This window comes from Callithrix jacchus, chromosome 9 (assembly GCF_049354715.1).
Source record: "Callithrix jacchus isolate 240 chromosome 9, calJac240_pri, whole genome shotgun sequence".
In the NCBI taxonomy this organism is placed as follows: domain Eukaryota; kingdom Metazoa; phylum Chordata; class Mammalia; order Primates; family Cebidae; genus Callithrix; species Callithrix jacchus.
In genome coordinates this window covers 107,256,516-107,272,195 of record NC_133510.1, presented here as the reverse complement: position 1 = coordinate 107,272,195, position 15,680 = coordinate 107,256,516, and the positions used below count along the sequence as shown (strand labels likewise).

The 15,680-nt window shown below is 39.1% G+C and overlaps 1 protein-coding gene across 1 annotated transcript in view; it reads right to left on the bottom strand.

Annotated features, from left to right (window-relative positions):
* TXNRD1 (thioredoxin reductase 1) overlaps positions 1 to 15,680 on the bottom strand; it is a 116,614-nt gene that overhangs the window by 14,268 nt on the left and 86,666 nt on the right. Inside the window, 8 exon segments of the mRNA NM_001256419.1 lie at positions 1,594 to 1,689; positions 3,868 to 3,975; positions 4,486 to 4,642; positions 5,318 to 5,394; positions 6,603 to 6,695; positions 10,068 to 10,293; positions 13,079 to 13,194; positions 13,588 to 13,730. Of these exon segments, the coding sequence (NP_001243348.1) occupies positions 1,594 to 1,689; positions 3,868 to 3,975; positions 4,486 to 4,642; positions 5,318 to 5,394; positions 6,603 to 6,695; positions 10,068 to 10,293; positions 13,079 to 13,194; positions 13,588 to 13,730 (1,016 nt within the window).

The following is a 15,680-nucleotide window of genomic DNA, read 5'->3' as shown; positions in this document are numbered from 1 at the left end:
TGGTAGGAGGGAAATCTGCAAGGTTTCACTGACTGCTATGAGCAGTTGAAGTATCTCTCAGTGAGACAGGGGCAGTTAATATACTGCCAATGAGAATCCTGACATTTTCTCCTTTGGTCTGAAGCAAAAGTGATATCTAATATATGCCCATATAAAAAACTTTTAAGAAAATTTGCCTAAAGAGACAAACTCTGTATACAGTGGTTTTTTATGTTAACTGTGTAGCTCATTATGAGTTATATTCATTTGAAGCTTTTTTTTTTTTTTTTTTTTTTGCAGTGGATCCAGGAAAATGTTTTCTAAAACCCTGGGTTCTACCAAAAAACAAAGCTGTAAGTGTCCTACTGCCTAAAACAGTAGTTTCCAAATAGGATACATGGCTTAATTATATTACAATTTTGAGATTAAAACTAATTATCAGAGTTTACTAGGCTTTTAACATATAGATTCTTTAACATCATTTATACTTTTACTGAGGTCATTTTTTTTTAAGTGTCAGATAAGTTAAAAAGATTGGTTTTCTTATGAGTCAATACATCACTTAAAAGAGAGTGTGTGTATATGCATACCTGTGTCCCAGGTTACAATGTGTGGCAGCAGTCAAAACAGTTTAAAAAATAGAAATTATCTAATCCCTCATTTTGTACTTATGGAAATAAATCCTATGAGGTATAGAGTTTGCTCACAGGCCTTCACAGGTTTCTGCTAAAGTAAGTATTGGAATATACAGCACATTGTATTCTTATACATATCCACCCTGACAATTGGGGCTTTATGGTATAAATAAAGTATATCTGTAGGAGGAACTACTAAAAAGCACTTAAACACATTAGATTTACATGTAATAATACCTGACCAGTGTTACATGTAGCAGCAGGCAATGAAATCTTAGAACTCAATTAAGAGCTCTTTTTCATTAGTCCCAGTTGCTGAGGATCAAATGTGCATTGCTCTTTTTTTTCCACTATATTTTGATAGTTGATGACTTTATTGTTTCTCTTTTATAAACACAAACAGACAGTTCTGAAGTTATGCCTTTGGTTCCTTCTCTCAGTAAGTTTTGGCTGCCTGTTGACTAAGTGCAGGGCCTCATGCCAGTGAAGATGAGGGGAGAGCAGGCAGTGCAGCCAAGGTCCTTGCTGGCTGCTGATATCTATTAGCTGAGAAGACTGGCAGGCAAAATACTGAAGGAATGCCATCTGCACCATGTGACCAACTAAGCTATATATTAAAGACTAAAGCTGGGTGCGGTGGCTCACGCTTGTAATCCCAGCACTTTGGGAGGCCGAGACGGGTGAATCACGAGGTTAGGTGTTCAAGACCAGCCTGGCCAACATGGTAAAAACCCTTCTTCACAAAAAAAAATACAAAAATTAGCTGGGCGTGGTGGCATGCATCTCTAATCCCAGTTACTCGGGAGGATGAGGCAGGAGAATTGCTTGAACCCAAGAGACAGAGGTTGCAGGGAGTGAAGACTGTACCACTGCCTAGAGGACAGAGCAAGACTCCATCTAAAAAATAATTAAATTAAATTTAAAAAACCTAAGTAAAAATAAAATTATTGGAAAAGGATTAAGTGAGAATTGCACTTACACTGTCTTTGGTATTACAGATTATTTTTGCATAACATTTGTTGTTATCTCTTGATGGAATTGTCCATTCCAATGGCCAAAAGTAACTATGGTAAACCTAAGAAAATACAAAAGTAAAATTTAGACACATTATTTTAAACAGTATGTCTGTCAAACATTATATATGGTGAAAGACAGTGAAGACAAAGTAGACTTTCATTAAACAATAACATTCATGGAATAAATAGGAATCTGGTCAAAAGGTAAATGACCGTAAACTCCTTGCTGTCAGGCACTTTTGCTATAAGCTCATCCCTTAATTATGTATATCTCAACCTCAAAAGAATATACCCTAACTGATAATAAAAAAGAACAAGGGAATGAGAGAAAGAAGCCATTTAATTACCTGCTGTCTTACATTGAAAACACATACATACGCAAACCTCAATAATATCTTGTTATCCAATGTGAATAACAACCTGGGCAAGAAACAAATAAGATGCCAGGATCAATTATAGTAATTACCTAGTTCTCTTGCTTAATGCTTCCAAAAGACATTTCCTCCTTTGGCATAATTCACTAAAAGCAATGAAGGAAGGAGACAGGGAAGGAATGAAGGAAGAAGAGAGGGAGGAAGGAAGTCTGGAAGGACAGCATCCTTACTGATGTAATTCCGGGATGACCGAATGGATTTTTTTTTCCCCTAGCTGCTAGCCTCAGTTCAAAACATGTTTTGCTACCTTTTTTTTTTCATATTTCCTATGAGTTTATTTTTTGAATAAATTGTTGGCAGGCTATACAAAGAACAATATTCCAAAACTACACACTTTTTAAAAGTGAACTGATTATGAAGACATAAGTAGTGTTCTTCCATGTTGTAATATATAATTTTAAAAATAAACGTGGGTTACAAAATTTAAGTATAGTATCATAGTATCATAATTTTACAGGAAAAAAAATTAAAGGAATGACCCTAAATTGCTAAAAATTGCTGTTATAGACATAAGTCCATGAGTAATTGTTTCCTCTTTCCCTTACATTTTTCAGTTTCTTCAACTCAAACACATTACACTTCTACAACAAAAAAGCAAATTTTAAAAACTTAAATACTGTTTATCACGAAATATGAAATATATGTTAAAAACTTCAAAATTTAATTATATATGTATGCCATATATATACACACACACTCATAGGAGGATCGATCTTCAAAAAATAATCTGAGAAACAATGAATTATGAAGATGATCATCATACTATTTATAATAATGAAAAAAACTGTAAACAAGCTAATCAAACAATGGCTTAACAAATTATAGTATGCACCCCTTAATAAAAGAAGTACAGGCTGGGTACGATGGCCCACACTTGTAATCCCAGCACTTTGGGAGGCTGAGGTGGGTGGATCACAAGGTCAGGAGATGGAGGCCATCCTGGCTAACACAGTGAAACCCTGTCTCTACTAAAATTACAAAAAATTAACCGGGGTGGTGGCACACGCCTGTAGTCCTAGCTACTCCCTTGAACCCTGGAGGCAGAGGTTACAGTGACCCAAGATCACGCCACTACACTCCAGCCTGAGCAACAGAGTGAGACTCTATCTCAAAACAAACAACAAAATAATCTTTTTATTACATGCATTGGTAGTAGCATGTTATATCTTGGCCTATTAGCAACACATTATTAATTTTTTTTCTGATTATAAGAATAGTATATCTTTATTATAGGAATGAATACTGTATTTCATGTGCATTTTCGTTCATGATAAAATGTAAGCAGAAAAGTTAGTACAAATTAGAAGGTAATGCTAGAAACAAGTAGTACTAATGGTCAGAGCATTCACTTTCCTATAATCAATCAAGAGAAATCAATAAATGTGATTTTTAGAAAGGAAATACAATTGGGTTGACTGACAAAATTAGAAAATGAAAGTTAAATCAGATAAAAATACTACTCAATACTAAGTCTCCTGAAAGTAGTAACTACACTGTGGTTATATAGGAAAATCTCCTTGTTCATAGAAGTATACAGTAAGTACTTGGGGTAAAGGAGCATTCAACTTACTCTCAAATGATTCACAGACACACACACACACACACACACACGCACACACAAAGAGAATACTGAAAGCATATAAAATAAATTGGCAAAATGTTAGTAATACATGACTATTCATACATGTACATAATAGTACAAAGTATATGAAAATTCTTTGTACTATTTTTCAACTTTTCGGTATACTTTAAAATTCCAAAGGATTAAAGTAGTAATTTTACATAGGATAAAAGAGAAATTACCTCAATATTTTCTTCCCCAAACTTCTCCACAGCTTTCTCCTCAGAAAGGCCACAAGCTCCGTATTCCAAAGGTGTAAATACAGTGGTCGGAACATTTTCATAGTCACACTGTTTAAAAATGGACGTAAGGAGTTATAATAGGCAAAGACTTAACTTAAAAAAAGGGTATACTTCAAAAAAGTTCAAAATTGACAGAGGAAATAGTGGTTTAAGTTACTTTGCACACTGACACCATTACCTAAATCCTCAAGTCCTTTTATAGCCTAGATAAGTGCCATAAAAAGACCTTAGAACATTTGATTTATATTGGCAATAATAAAACGACATAAAATGCAACTATTTACAGCATATGGATATGAAGTACACTATTTAACAATAGTGCTGAAACCTGATTAATCAAGCTCTTTATTCATAGTATGAATCCAAGAATGTCCATTTTCATAATAAAGTCACAAATGTATAGCAGCTTTAATAGTATCTTGTCTGGAATACAGCTAATAAAGGACATCTAGGATGCCATCACCAAAATAACTAAAATATTCAAGATCTGCAAAACTTCCCAACTGCCCCCTAAATAAGGAACTGGGAGTATGTAGTGAGGACAAGCACAACACTCACCTTAACAGTGGAACCTGCATAGAGCCTCTGAGCCAGCAATCTTCCTGCCTGGATTGCAACTGGGGTAAGCTCCACCTTACCCTCCAATATATCGCCAATGGCATAGATGTAAGGCACATTGGTCTGCTCTTCATCTGTGACAGGTATTTTTCCAGTCCTGTAATTTTATTCAGTTAAAAATTAATTACCATAATTAATTAAGGAGAACAAAATCCTCCTTTTTCCCAAGGAAACCCAAAATCATGACTCTAGCTGAGGACAATGTGCTAATGTAATAAAATTAAAACAAAACAGCTCAAAGAAACAAAAAAGCTTATCATGACAACTCTGGCCACTATTTTAAAAATCAAAGAAATAAGAAAACTCTAAAAAATCTTAGAATGGAAGAACTCCAACACAGAGGTTAAGAGTGAGGATTCTAAATTATAACATCCCCCAAAATGGAAAAAGAAAACAAACAGAAATACTAATGCGAATGCCACTGGAAGAAAAGTTTTCTGCGCCTGTAATCCCAACACTTTGGGAAGCTGATTTGAGTGGATCACTAGAGGCCAAGAGATGGAGACCAGCCTGGCCAACATGATTATAGGCATGATGGCGGGCGCCTGTAATCCAGCCACTAGGGAGCTAAGGCACGAGAATCACTTGAACCCAGGAAGCAGAAGTTGCAGTGACATGAGATTGCACTACTGCACTCAAGCCTGGGCAACAGAGCAAGACTCTATGTCAAAAATAAACAAACAAACAAAAACACTAAAATTCTACAATTGACCAATGCTGTAAATAACTGAAATAGCATTAAATATTACATAATAAAGTTTTTTTTTCTTACTTTTCATTTATCTTCACCCCTACGGTTTCTAAGCCAATTTTTCTTGTGCAAGCATCTCTTCCTATTGCCAACAACACCTGAAAAATTATTAATATATTAGTGACTAACAACAAAAAGGCTCTGCATTTACTACTTAATCGTATTTTTCTCTGCTTACTAAGCTAATCTGGTTTCATTTATCAAACCTGGAAATAAATATTTCATTAAAAAGTAACATAAGAGTTTAAATAAATTAAAATCCTCAGGGGAAAAAAATCCTTTGAACATGAAATAGCAGAAATTATTTTGCACTTCTTATTAGGAAAAAGAGAATTTGTAATGCCTTAATAAACCTATCCAAGTTTAAAGACAACAACATCATAGACTATGACTAAATTATTTTTTAAGTGGTTGCCTGGGGAGATAAAAGGGAAGGACACAAGACAGAAATTCTGGTCTATTTAAAAATTCTGTTACCTGGCCAGGCACAGTGGCTCACGCCTGTAATCCCAGCATTTTGAGAGGCAGAGGTGGGTGGGTCACAAGGTCAAGAGTTCGAGACTGGTCTGGCCAACATGGTGAAACCTCATCTCCACTAAAAATACAAACATCAGTCCGGCATAGAGGCACACGCTTATAGTCCCAGCTACTTGAAAGGCTGAGACAGGAGTATCGCTTGAACCTGGGAGGTGGAGATTGCAGTGAGCCGAGAAGGTTGCAGTGAGCCAAGAGTGTGCCACTGCGCTCTAGCCCGGGTGACAGTGTAAGACTCAGTCACAAAAAATAAAAATAAATTCTGTTGCCTTAAGTTATGGTGGAAAAAAATCTGAAGCCATCCCTATACCAAAATAATTTTTTCTTTTTGGATACGGAGTCTCACTCTGTTGCCCAGGCTGGAGTACAGTGGCACAATCTCAGCTCACTGCAACCTCTGTCTCCCAGGTTCAAACAATGCTTCTGCGTCAGCCACCCAAGAAGCTGGGACTACAGGCGCCCACCACCACGCCCAGCTAATTTTTGTGTTTTAGTAGAGATAGGGTTTCACCACATTGGCCAGGCTAGTCTCGAACTCCTGACCTTGTGATCTGCCCACCTCAGCCTCTCAAAGTGCTGGGATTATAGGCGTGAGCCACTGTGCCCGGCCACCAAAACAAATTTTAATATCACAAGTTATTGAGATGTCTTACAATGGGCATAGAACCAGTACATCTGGAAATCCCTAAGAGCCATTTTAAGTTCCTAAACAATACTCAATAAGCACATTATTTGCTTTCTGGTAAAGTATTAACCTGGGCCCATTCCTTACCGTATTATACTCTCCTTCAATGATTTCTTCATTATTGGTAGACTGAGCTACTACTCGGAGTCGGCCTGGTGTCCCTGCTTCAATTTGTTCAACCTGTTAATAGTAACAAAATTTTACTGTGAAATAAAAACATTTATCAAGTTGGATTCCGTAACTTCCCCTTCTATCTGGTTAACTAAAAGTTAAAATATAAAATCTTGCTTGAAAGGTCTTTCATGGGCTGGGTGCTGTGGCTCACACCTGTAATCCTAGCACTTTGGGAGGCCAAGGCAGGTGGATCACGAGGTCAGGAGTTCAAGACCAGCCTGGCCAAGATGGTGAAGCCCTGTCTCTACTTAAAAAAAAATACAAAAATTAGCCAGGTGTGGTGGCACATGCCTGTAGTCCCAGCTACTTGAGAGGCGAGTCAGGGGAATTGCCTGAACCCGAGAGGTGGAGGTTGCAGTGAGCTAAGATGGAGCCACTGCACTCCGGCCAGGAGACACAGACTCCATCTCAAAAAACAAACAAAAAAAAAAGGTCTTTTATGTCTCATCTCCCTCACTTAACATTATTAGGATGATAATGATTATCTCCTTTTTGGCTGCTCAATGCTGTCTACTAGAGGGGCTTTCTTTTAAACAGTTCTCAAACAATAAAATTCAGAGAAAAGGCCGGGCCCAGTGGTTCACACCTGTAATCCCAGCACTTTGGGAGGCCAAGGCAGGTGGACCATGAGGTCAGGAAATCGACACCATCCTGGCCAACATGGTGAAACTCCATCTTAAAAAAAAATTCAGAGAAAAATACAGAAAAAAAGAAAGGTATTAAAAGCACACTACCATCCCTAAAATCAAACCAATGACTTACTGCTTTTCCCAGGATTCTATCTTATAATTCACCCAGAACGATTAATCCCATGGAGGGCAACTGTTGCCCAAATTCAGAGATTCTCTTTTGACTACAGATGCTCAGCTTTCACTGACAACAAAGGATAGATATTAGAATAGGTCAATAGTAATACAGGTAACTGAAAGTCTTAAATATTCGTGTGGGCAAGGAAATGAGAGCATTTATCAGAACAAGGGGTTGTTTCTGGTTGTTAAGGATGTAGAAAGAAATGAGCAACCCCTCATATTTGAGTGATGGCAGATGAAAATGAATATACCAACCCACTACACATAGATGTCAACAACAACCTACAGACCAGGTACAATGACTTAGAAACTCTTTCACCTAGAAAACTTGTCCAGGGTTATTTTATTTGACATCAACAAAAAATAAAGATTTCCTTCCTGAATTCCCTTTCTTTCTTATATAGTTAAATAAACTTCTTTGGACATAGTGGAAAAGTTGTTCCTACTTAATTTTAATTAAAATGCCCTAATCCTTGGAGAAAAGTTTAATTGGTCCACTGCTTAAGATTTGTTTGAAAATGATAAGGGCCTCATCCTACCTCCACCCTTATTCACTTTTGTACTTCAATCAGGCCTTTTTTGTATCTACAACAGCATTTCTCCCCACAGAGCCTTTGTACACATACTGCATTCTCCATCCAAAATGTACTCTCTCCCCGCTCTCCACTGAAGGTTCCTTCCACTCAGTCACTTTAGAATACAGCAAGAGTTTAATACCCACCTGTGGGAATCAGATAACCTGGTAACCCTATTTTACTAGGATTAGTCCACCAGGTTTTCAAAGGGGTCCACAACTCCCCAAAATGTTAAGAAATGTATACAGGAAGATGTTACTTTCTATCAGTACAGCATATACATACAGCTGTTGTTTTCGAATCATAGCTCTAATACAAATATAGCATATATTCCTCTACTCTTAAAAAACAGCTACAGGACAGGTGCGGTGGCTCACGCTTGTAATCCCAGCACTTTGGGAGGCTGAGATGGGAGGACCACTTGAGGTCAGGAGTTCAAGACCGGCCTGACCAACATGGTGAAACCCTTCTCTGTTAAAAATATGAAAATTAGCCGGGGTCCCAGCTGTGGTCCCAGCTACTCCGGAGGCTGAGGCACCAGAATCGCTTGAATCTGGGAGGCAGAGATTGCAGTCTGCCGAGACTGGGCTACTGCACTTCAGCCTAGGCAACAGAGCTAGACTCTATCTCAAAAAAAAAAATTTTAAAAAGTAAAAATTAAAAACAGCTACAGTAATCAAGCACTGACAGCTTCCAGGAAATTTGTGCCTTACTCTCCACAACAATATTATAAGATAGATTCACTTCAGACTTACTCTGTACCAGATACTTTTCTAATTACTTTTTTTTTTTTTTTTTTTTTTTTTGAGATGGAGTTTCGCTCTTGTTACCCAGGCTGGAGTGCAACGGCGCGATCTCGGCTCACCGCAACCTCCGTCTCCTGGGTTCAGGCAATTCTCCTGCCTCAGCCTCCCGAGTAGCTGGGATTACAGGCACGCGCTACCATGCCCAGCTAATTTTTTGTATTTTTAGTAGAGACGGGGTTCCACCATGTTGACCAGGATGGTCTCGATCTCCTGACCTCGTGATCCACCTGCCTCGGCCTCCCAAAGTGCTGGGATTACAGGCGTGAGCCACCGCGCCCGGCCTCTAATTACTTTTTTAAGTGTTGTCTAATTCAATCCTCACAAGAATTCTTAGATGCTATTATCAACCTAATTTTACAAAAGAAGCAGGTTCAGAGAAGTTAAGTAACTCTTCCAAAGTCATATAGCAAGAAACTGGCAAAACAGTATTTGAATTCAGATCGTGATGATCCCGAAGTTCATATTCTTATCTAACAGCATTAGGAGATGCATAGTCACATACACAACTCAAGTTAACTCATTGAGAGATGAAAAAATGACAACTATAATTCCTTAACAAAATAGTCCCACCATTTTCCCTGCCCTAGAGAAACCTATTAGTCTGAGACATATACTACGTGTTCAATTTTGTCATTCTTATGTGTCAAAACTATTGTGATAATGTTAACAAGTCCCAGGTGTGACTTGGCATGTTATTAGAACTTTTCAAAAGAGTAAAAGAGCAAAAAAGGTTAGCGTACAGAAATAAATGAGATAATCTCTACCAGGGATGCTGGAAGTACGCAGTGTAAATGTTGAGACTGTATCGTATACCAAGGGGGGATGTCCTATGGGGAGCCAGGGAGTGCGGGGGGAGCCTACTCTTGAATTCTTATCTAAATCTCTGGTGCATATGAAGAAACAAAGTATTGCCAGACCAAAGATGACAAAGGAATGCATAAAGGGAAGCATTAAACGGAAGAGAAGAAAACCAAAGGAAGAGATTATTAATCTATAAATAAGAACAAAGTTATATAGGTGTTTAGATGCTAGGTAGGTACAAGTTTGTATACCAATATACAATAGTAGGGAAATCAGCATTTCCGATGGTTTATAATGCTGAAAGGATGCTTCCACTACGAGCTCAACTCTCTTTTTGCCTTTTATTGTGAATGTAGAATCAACAAGCCTACAGGCAAACCCACTTACTTTAATTGGTACAAACTGTCTTATAAACTTGATGCCATGTTCTTCCATGTGTTCACCAATTTTGTTGGCCATGTCCTGGTCAAATCCTCTAAGAAGAATGGACCTAACCATAACAGTGACATCTAAACCGATACCAGCAAGAAATCCAGCACATTCCAAAGCAACATAGGATGCTCCAACGATGAGGGTCTTCCCCGGGCAGTAAGGTAAGGAGAAAAGATCATCACTGGTGGGGTGGGGTGGGGAGAGGAAGAAATAATAAAAATAATGTTCATATATGAATAATTACTAAATCCAAGTACACATTTTTACTTTGCTAAGAACATACTTTCAGGATGATAAACATTCTACTAGCTACACATATAATACATGAGAAGTTTTTATAATTCTTAGATACCCTTTCTTGTCACTCAGTTGCATTGGGAGTAGTTCAAGCTACCCAAAGCTAAACACAGCAAACTGTGTAACTCCTGATATTAGTCAGTTAGTCCAACTCATCTTCACACTAAATGATTTTGAACTGTTTGGAATAAATCATAGATTTGCAAACGCAAACCCCTATCCTCATGCACCATTCAGCTCTCTCTGAGGTGGAAAAATCTGTGTTACTTCTTCTTAGTGGAAACCAATTATTATCAATAGTGTGAACAAACATGGAGAAAAAAAAACAAAAAACTTTCAATATTTTGAAACATAAAAGCCAACTATAAAAAGCAGAACCTGACAAAAGTCTTCCAGTTGAGCTAGGAATATACAGGACACAGAGATTATAAAAATAAAAGCATTGTTAGAGAATGAGTTGTTTTTGTTTGTTTGGTTTGTTTTGAGATGGAGTCTCGCCCTGTTGCCCAGGCTGTAGTGCAGTGGCATGATCTCGGCTCACTGCAACCTCCACCTAACATAGGTTCAAGGGATTCTCCTGCCTCAGCCTCCAGAGTAGCTGAAATTATAGGCACCTGCCACCAAGCCTGGCTAATTTTTTGTAGAGATGGGGTTTCACCATGTTGGCCAGATTGGTCTCGAACTCCTGGCCTCAGGTGATCCAACTGCCATGGCCTCCCAGAGTGCTGGCATTACGGGTATGAGCCACCTTGCCTGGCATTTTTTTTTTTTTGAGATGGAGTCTCACTTTGTCAAAAGGCTGGAGTGCAGTGGTGCAATCTCAGCTCAATGCAACCTCAAACTCCTGGGTTCAAGCGATTCTCCTGCCTCAGCCTCCCAAGTAGATGAGATTACAGGTACAAGACACTACGCCAGCTAATTTTTATATTTTTAGTAGAGACAGGGTTTCACTCACCATGTTGGCCAGGATGGTCTTAATCTCCTGAGCTCGTAATTTGCCCACCTTGGCCTCCCAAAGTGCTGAGATTATAGGCATGAGCCAAGAATGAGTTTTTAAAAAATAATAGAAGGGAGCCTTGCTATTGTGTGAATGTTTACGTACTCCCAAAATGCATACATTAAAATCCTAAACCCCAAGGCAATGATACTAAGGGGTGGGGCTTTGGGGAGGTGATTAGACCATGAGGGCAGAGCTCTCATGAATGGGGCTAATATCCTTGTTAAAAAGTCCCCAGAGACCTGCCTCTCCCTCTTCCACCAGGTGGGAAAGGATAAAATCATATGCCAAAAACAGCCTGAAGGAGAAGAGTAACTTATAAGACAATCAGAAACTCCCGAGCAAACAGCATCCATGAGGACACATTTACCAACACTCTGTCTTAATGACTTCATAATTGAAAGCTCCTGAACAATGTCAGCAGTGTTTTCATTTGATGGGCAAAAATAAACCACACAGAAAAACCTCTCCTTGCTTGACTGGTTTCAAGAGGTCCTTCTACAATGACACTGCAACCATTCAAACAGCATTCAGTGGGGTCTAGAGTCTGATAAATCTAAATGGCCTGCCATCCTCTAATTATATATATATATATATATATATATATATATATATATACACACACACATATATATTTTGAGACGGAGTTTAGCTCTTGTTACCCAGGCTGGAGTGCAATGGCACGATCTCGGCTCACTGCAAGCTCCGCCTCCTGAGATCAGGCAATTCTCTTGCCTCAGCCTCCTGAGTAGCTGGGATTACAGGCACGTGCCACCCTGCCCAGCTAATTTTTTGTATTTTTAGTAGAGACAGGGTTTCACCATGTTGACCAGGATGGTCTCGATCTCTTGACCTCGTGATCCACCCGCCTCAGCCTCCCAAAGTGCTGGGATTACAGGCGTGAGCCACCACGTCCGGCCCATCCTCTAATTCTTTAGTGGCCACTCTGTATGTGTTAAAGGGCAATATGTGATCCTCATTCTACAAAATCTAAATGTATATACATATTATACTTATTTTATAAAATGTTGGGAATGTTCATTTGGCTTTTTAAATATATACTTATATACTCACACACATATACATTTCAAATACAAATGTATATATAAATCTATATGCTAGTATGTTCGTGCTACTAACTCTGTGTAACAAGATGACCAAGTTTTCAATATTTAAAATGTTCTCCTGGCCGGGCACGGTGGCTTACGCCTGTTATCCCAGCACTTTGGGAGGCCAAAGCAGGCGGATCACAAGGTCAAGAAATTGAGACCATCCTGGCCAATATGGTGAAACTTCATCTCTACTGAAAAATACAAAAATTAGCTGGGTGTGGTGGTGCACGCCTATAGTCCCAGCTACTTGGGACACCGAGGTGGGAGCACTGTTTAAATCCTGTAGGCCGAGGATGCAGTGAGCCAAGATCACGCCACTGCACTCCAGCCTGGTGCCTGGCAAGAGAACAAGAATCGGTTTCAAAAAATAAAAAAAAAGTTCTCCTTTAAAATAATTTTTCCTTTTTCTCTTTCACCCAAACCCCGGCCCCCAGAGAGGGCACAATGTGGCAAACAAATCTGTCTGAAGTCCAAGAAATTGATGAAGTGGATTTGAAGAAACATGCAAAAGCTAAAATCCACGATGGGTTTTTCTTTTCCTCCCTGCGTTTTTTCCTTACCTGCTGATGCAGTATTCTTTATCACCAGGGATGCCCAAGTAACGTGGTCTTTCACCAGTGGCAATGAGAAATCTCTCTGCTGAATAAATCTTTTCTTTGCCTTTATTATTTGTTGCCTACAAAAGAACCAATACGAAAACCTTATTAAGTAATCGTTCCTCAGAATTGTAAGCTTCATATTAACAAAGGTCATTCACTACATTGTCTCATTTCATCCTTATGAGGACAATAATATAATAAAAAGCATAAATTAAGGCTGAGTATTTAACAGACTTAGTCAAAGTCACAATGCTACTAAGAGGCAGAGCCAAGCCTCAAAACCAGGTGATCCGGTCCAGTAATGCTTATATTTTACCATACCTCCATGCAAGGCCCCATTCGATATGACAGCAAAATCACCAAACTGGATAGTCTGGGTCACAGTGGCTATTACTTTTACTATAATACTTTAACATTTTCAACTAAAGTTTAAAAAAAAAAAGAGCTAAGTCAGGATGTCACACAATTACCTTGATCCTGTGAGGACCAATAAATTGCCCGTAAGCATTCTCATAGACGACTTTCTTCTCCCGCAGAGCTACTCGGTAGCCCCAATTCAAAGAGCCAATGTGATTCTGTACAGCTTCTATCATTCTGTCCCAATCATGCTTAACTGTATAAGAAAATAAGACAAAATCTTGTTTGGCTTTTCAACTCCTGGCAAAGATCATTTCTCAATAACCACACAAGTGAAATACAAGAAGCAGAGCTCTAAAAGGCAATCTAAAAGGGCAGAGCCTCCATTTTGAGCACATATGTTATTTTTTCATCTTCACATATTCTTTCCCTTTTATAAGACTAATACAATTAAATAAATATAAGACAAAACTGACAATTTTAAACTAAAGTAATACGCAAACTTTTTCCTTCTTTATCTAGAAATGAACTCAAATTTTACTGATTTCTGGAATATATTAAGATTTAGGAATCTCTATTTATAAGAAAATCCAAGAGTTTCTGATGCAGCCAACTACTGAGTCACTACACTAGTGTTTATCCTAGGGACTGGCACCATGGGCCAATCCAGCCCATCACCTTTTTGTAAATAAAGCTTTACTAAAATACAGCCATGTGTATTTATTTCAATATTTTCTAGTGCTGCATTCACACTACATGGGCAGAGTTAACTGGCTACTAGAGACCCTGTGGCCCAAGAATCCTAAAATATTTACCATTTGGCCTTTTACATAAAAAAATTCACTGACTGTTCATCTAGACAGAATTTTAAGAGTCTATCTCATGTCCCTCCAAACTCCCAAATCTTATCAAACAGAGGACTTTTTAAAATTCTGTTTATTCTGTCATAATGAAATTAATCTTTTAAGTCAGGGTACTAAAATAATACTAAATTTCAAAGGATAACAATCATTCTTCCCCCCACCCCCGAGACAGAGTCTCGCTCTGTTGCCCAGACTGGAATGCAGTGGCACCATAAGCTCACTGCAACTTCCGCCCTCACAGGATTCAAACTATTCTCATGCCTCAGCCTCCCGAGTAGCTGGGACTACAAGTGCAGGCCACCATACCCAGCTAATTTTTTTTTTTTTTTTGGACACAAGAGTCTTACTCTGTTGCCAGGCTGGAGTGCAGTGACGCAATCTCAGCTAACTGCAACCTCTGCCTCCTGGGTTCAACAGATTCTTCTGCCTCAGCCTCCCAAGAGCTGGGAATACAGGCACACGCCACTACACCCAGGTAATTTTTGCATTTTTAGTAGAGATGGGGTCTCACCATGTTGGCCAGGATGGTCTCCATCTCTGACCTCATGATCTGCCCACCCCGCCCTCCCAAAGTGCTGGGATTATAGGCATTTGAGCCATTGCTCCCAGCCTCAATAATCTCTTCTTTAGAGATAGGGTCTAGCTCTGCTGCCCAGGCTGGAGTGCAGTGGTGCAATCAATCATCACTCACTGCAGCCTCAAACTCCTGAACTCAAATTATCCTCCCGCTTCAGCCACCTGAGAAGCTGGGACTATAGGCGAGGGCTTCCATGTCCAACTATTTTTTTTGTTGTTGTAGAGACAGGGTCTTCCTTTGTTGCCCAAGGTACTCTCAAACTCCTGGCCTCAAAGTGGTCCTTCCACCTTGGCCTCCCAAACTGTTGGGATTACAGGCATGAGCCACCTGGCCCAATAATTAATATCTTATAAATTACTAGGAAAAAAACAAGACACAGGTAAATATACTCTGGCGGTAGGCAGAAGACAGGTCCTAGGGCAGCTGTGGTTTGGATAGACGAAGCGACTCAACGTATACTGAAAGCTTCTCTCGTGGAAATGAGGAATATGGAGAACAATTCAGTGGGCAAGTAGCCTGGCTACACAGTAAGTGTTGAAAACAGACTTATAACACTTGCCGGTCAGCCTCCGGAAGTGGGAATGACAGCACACAAAAATTGATGTAAAGCCTCCTAGAGAACATAGTTCATGGATATTGAATTCATATGAACATATGTTAGAATTAGAGCAAACCTTAAGAGACTGGTTCAACTGAAAGAAAAAATAACAACTGCAGGTGCCACTGTGGTCATGGTTCTACAGGAAGCCTGGACCAACCTGCCTGC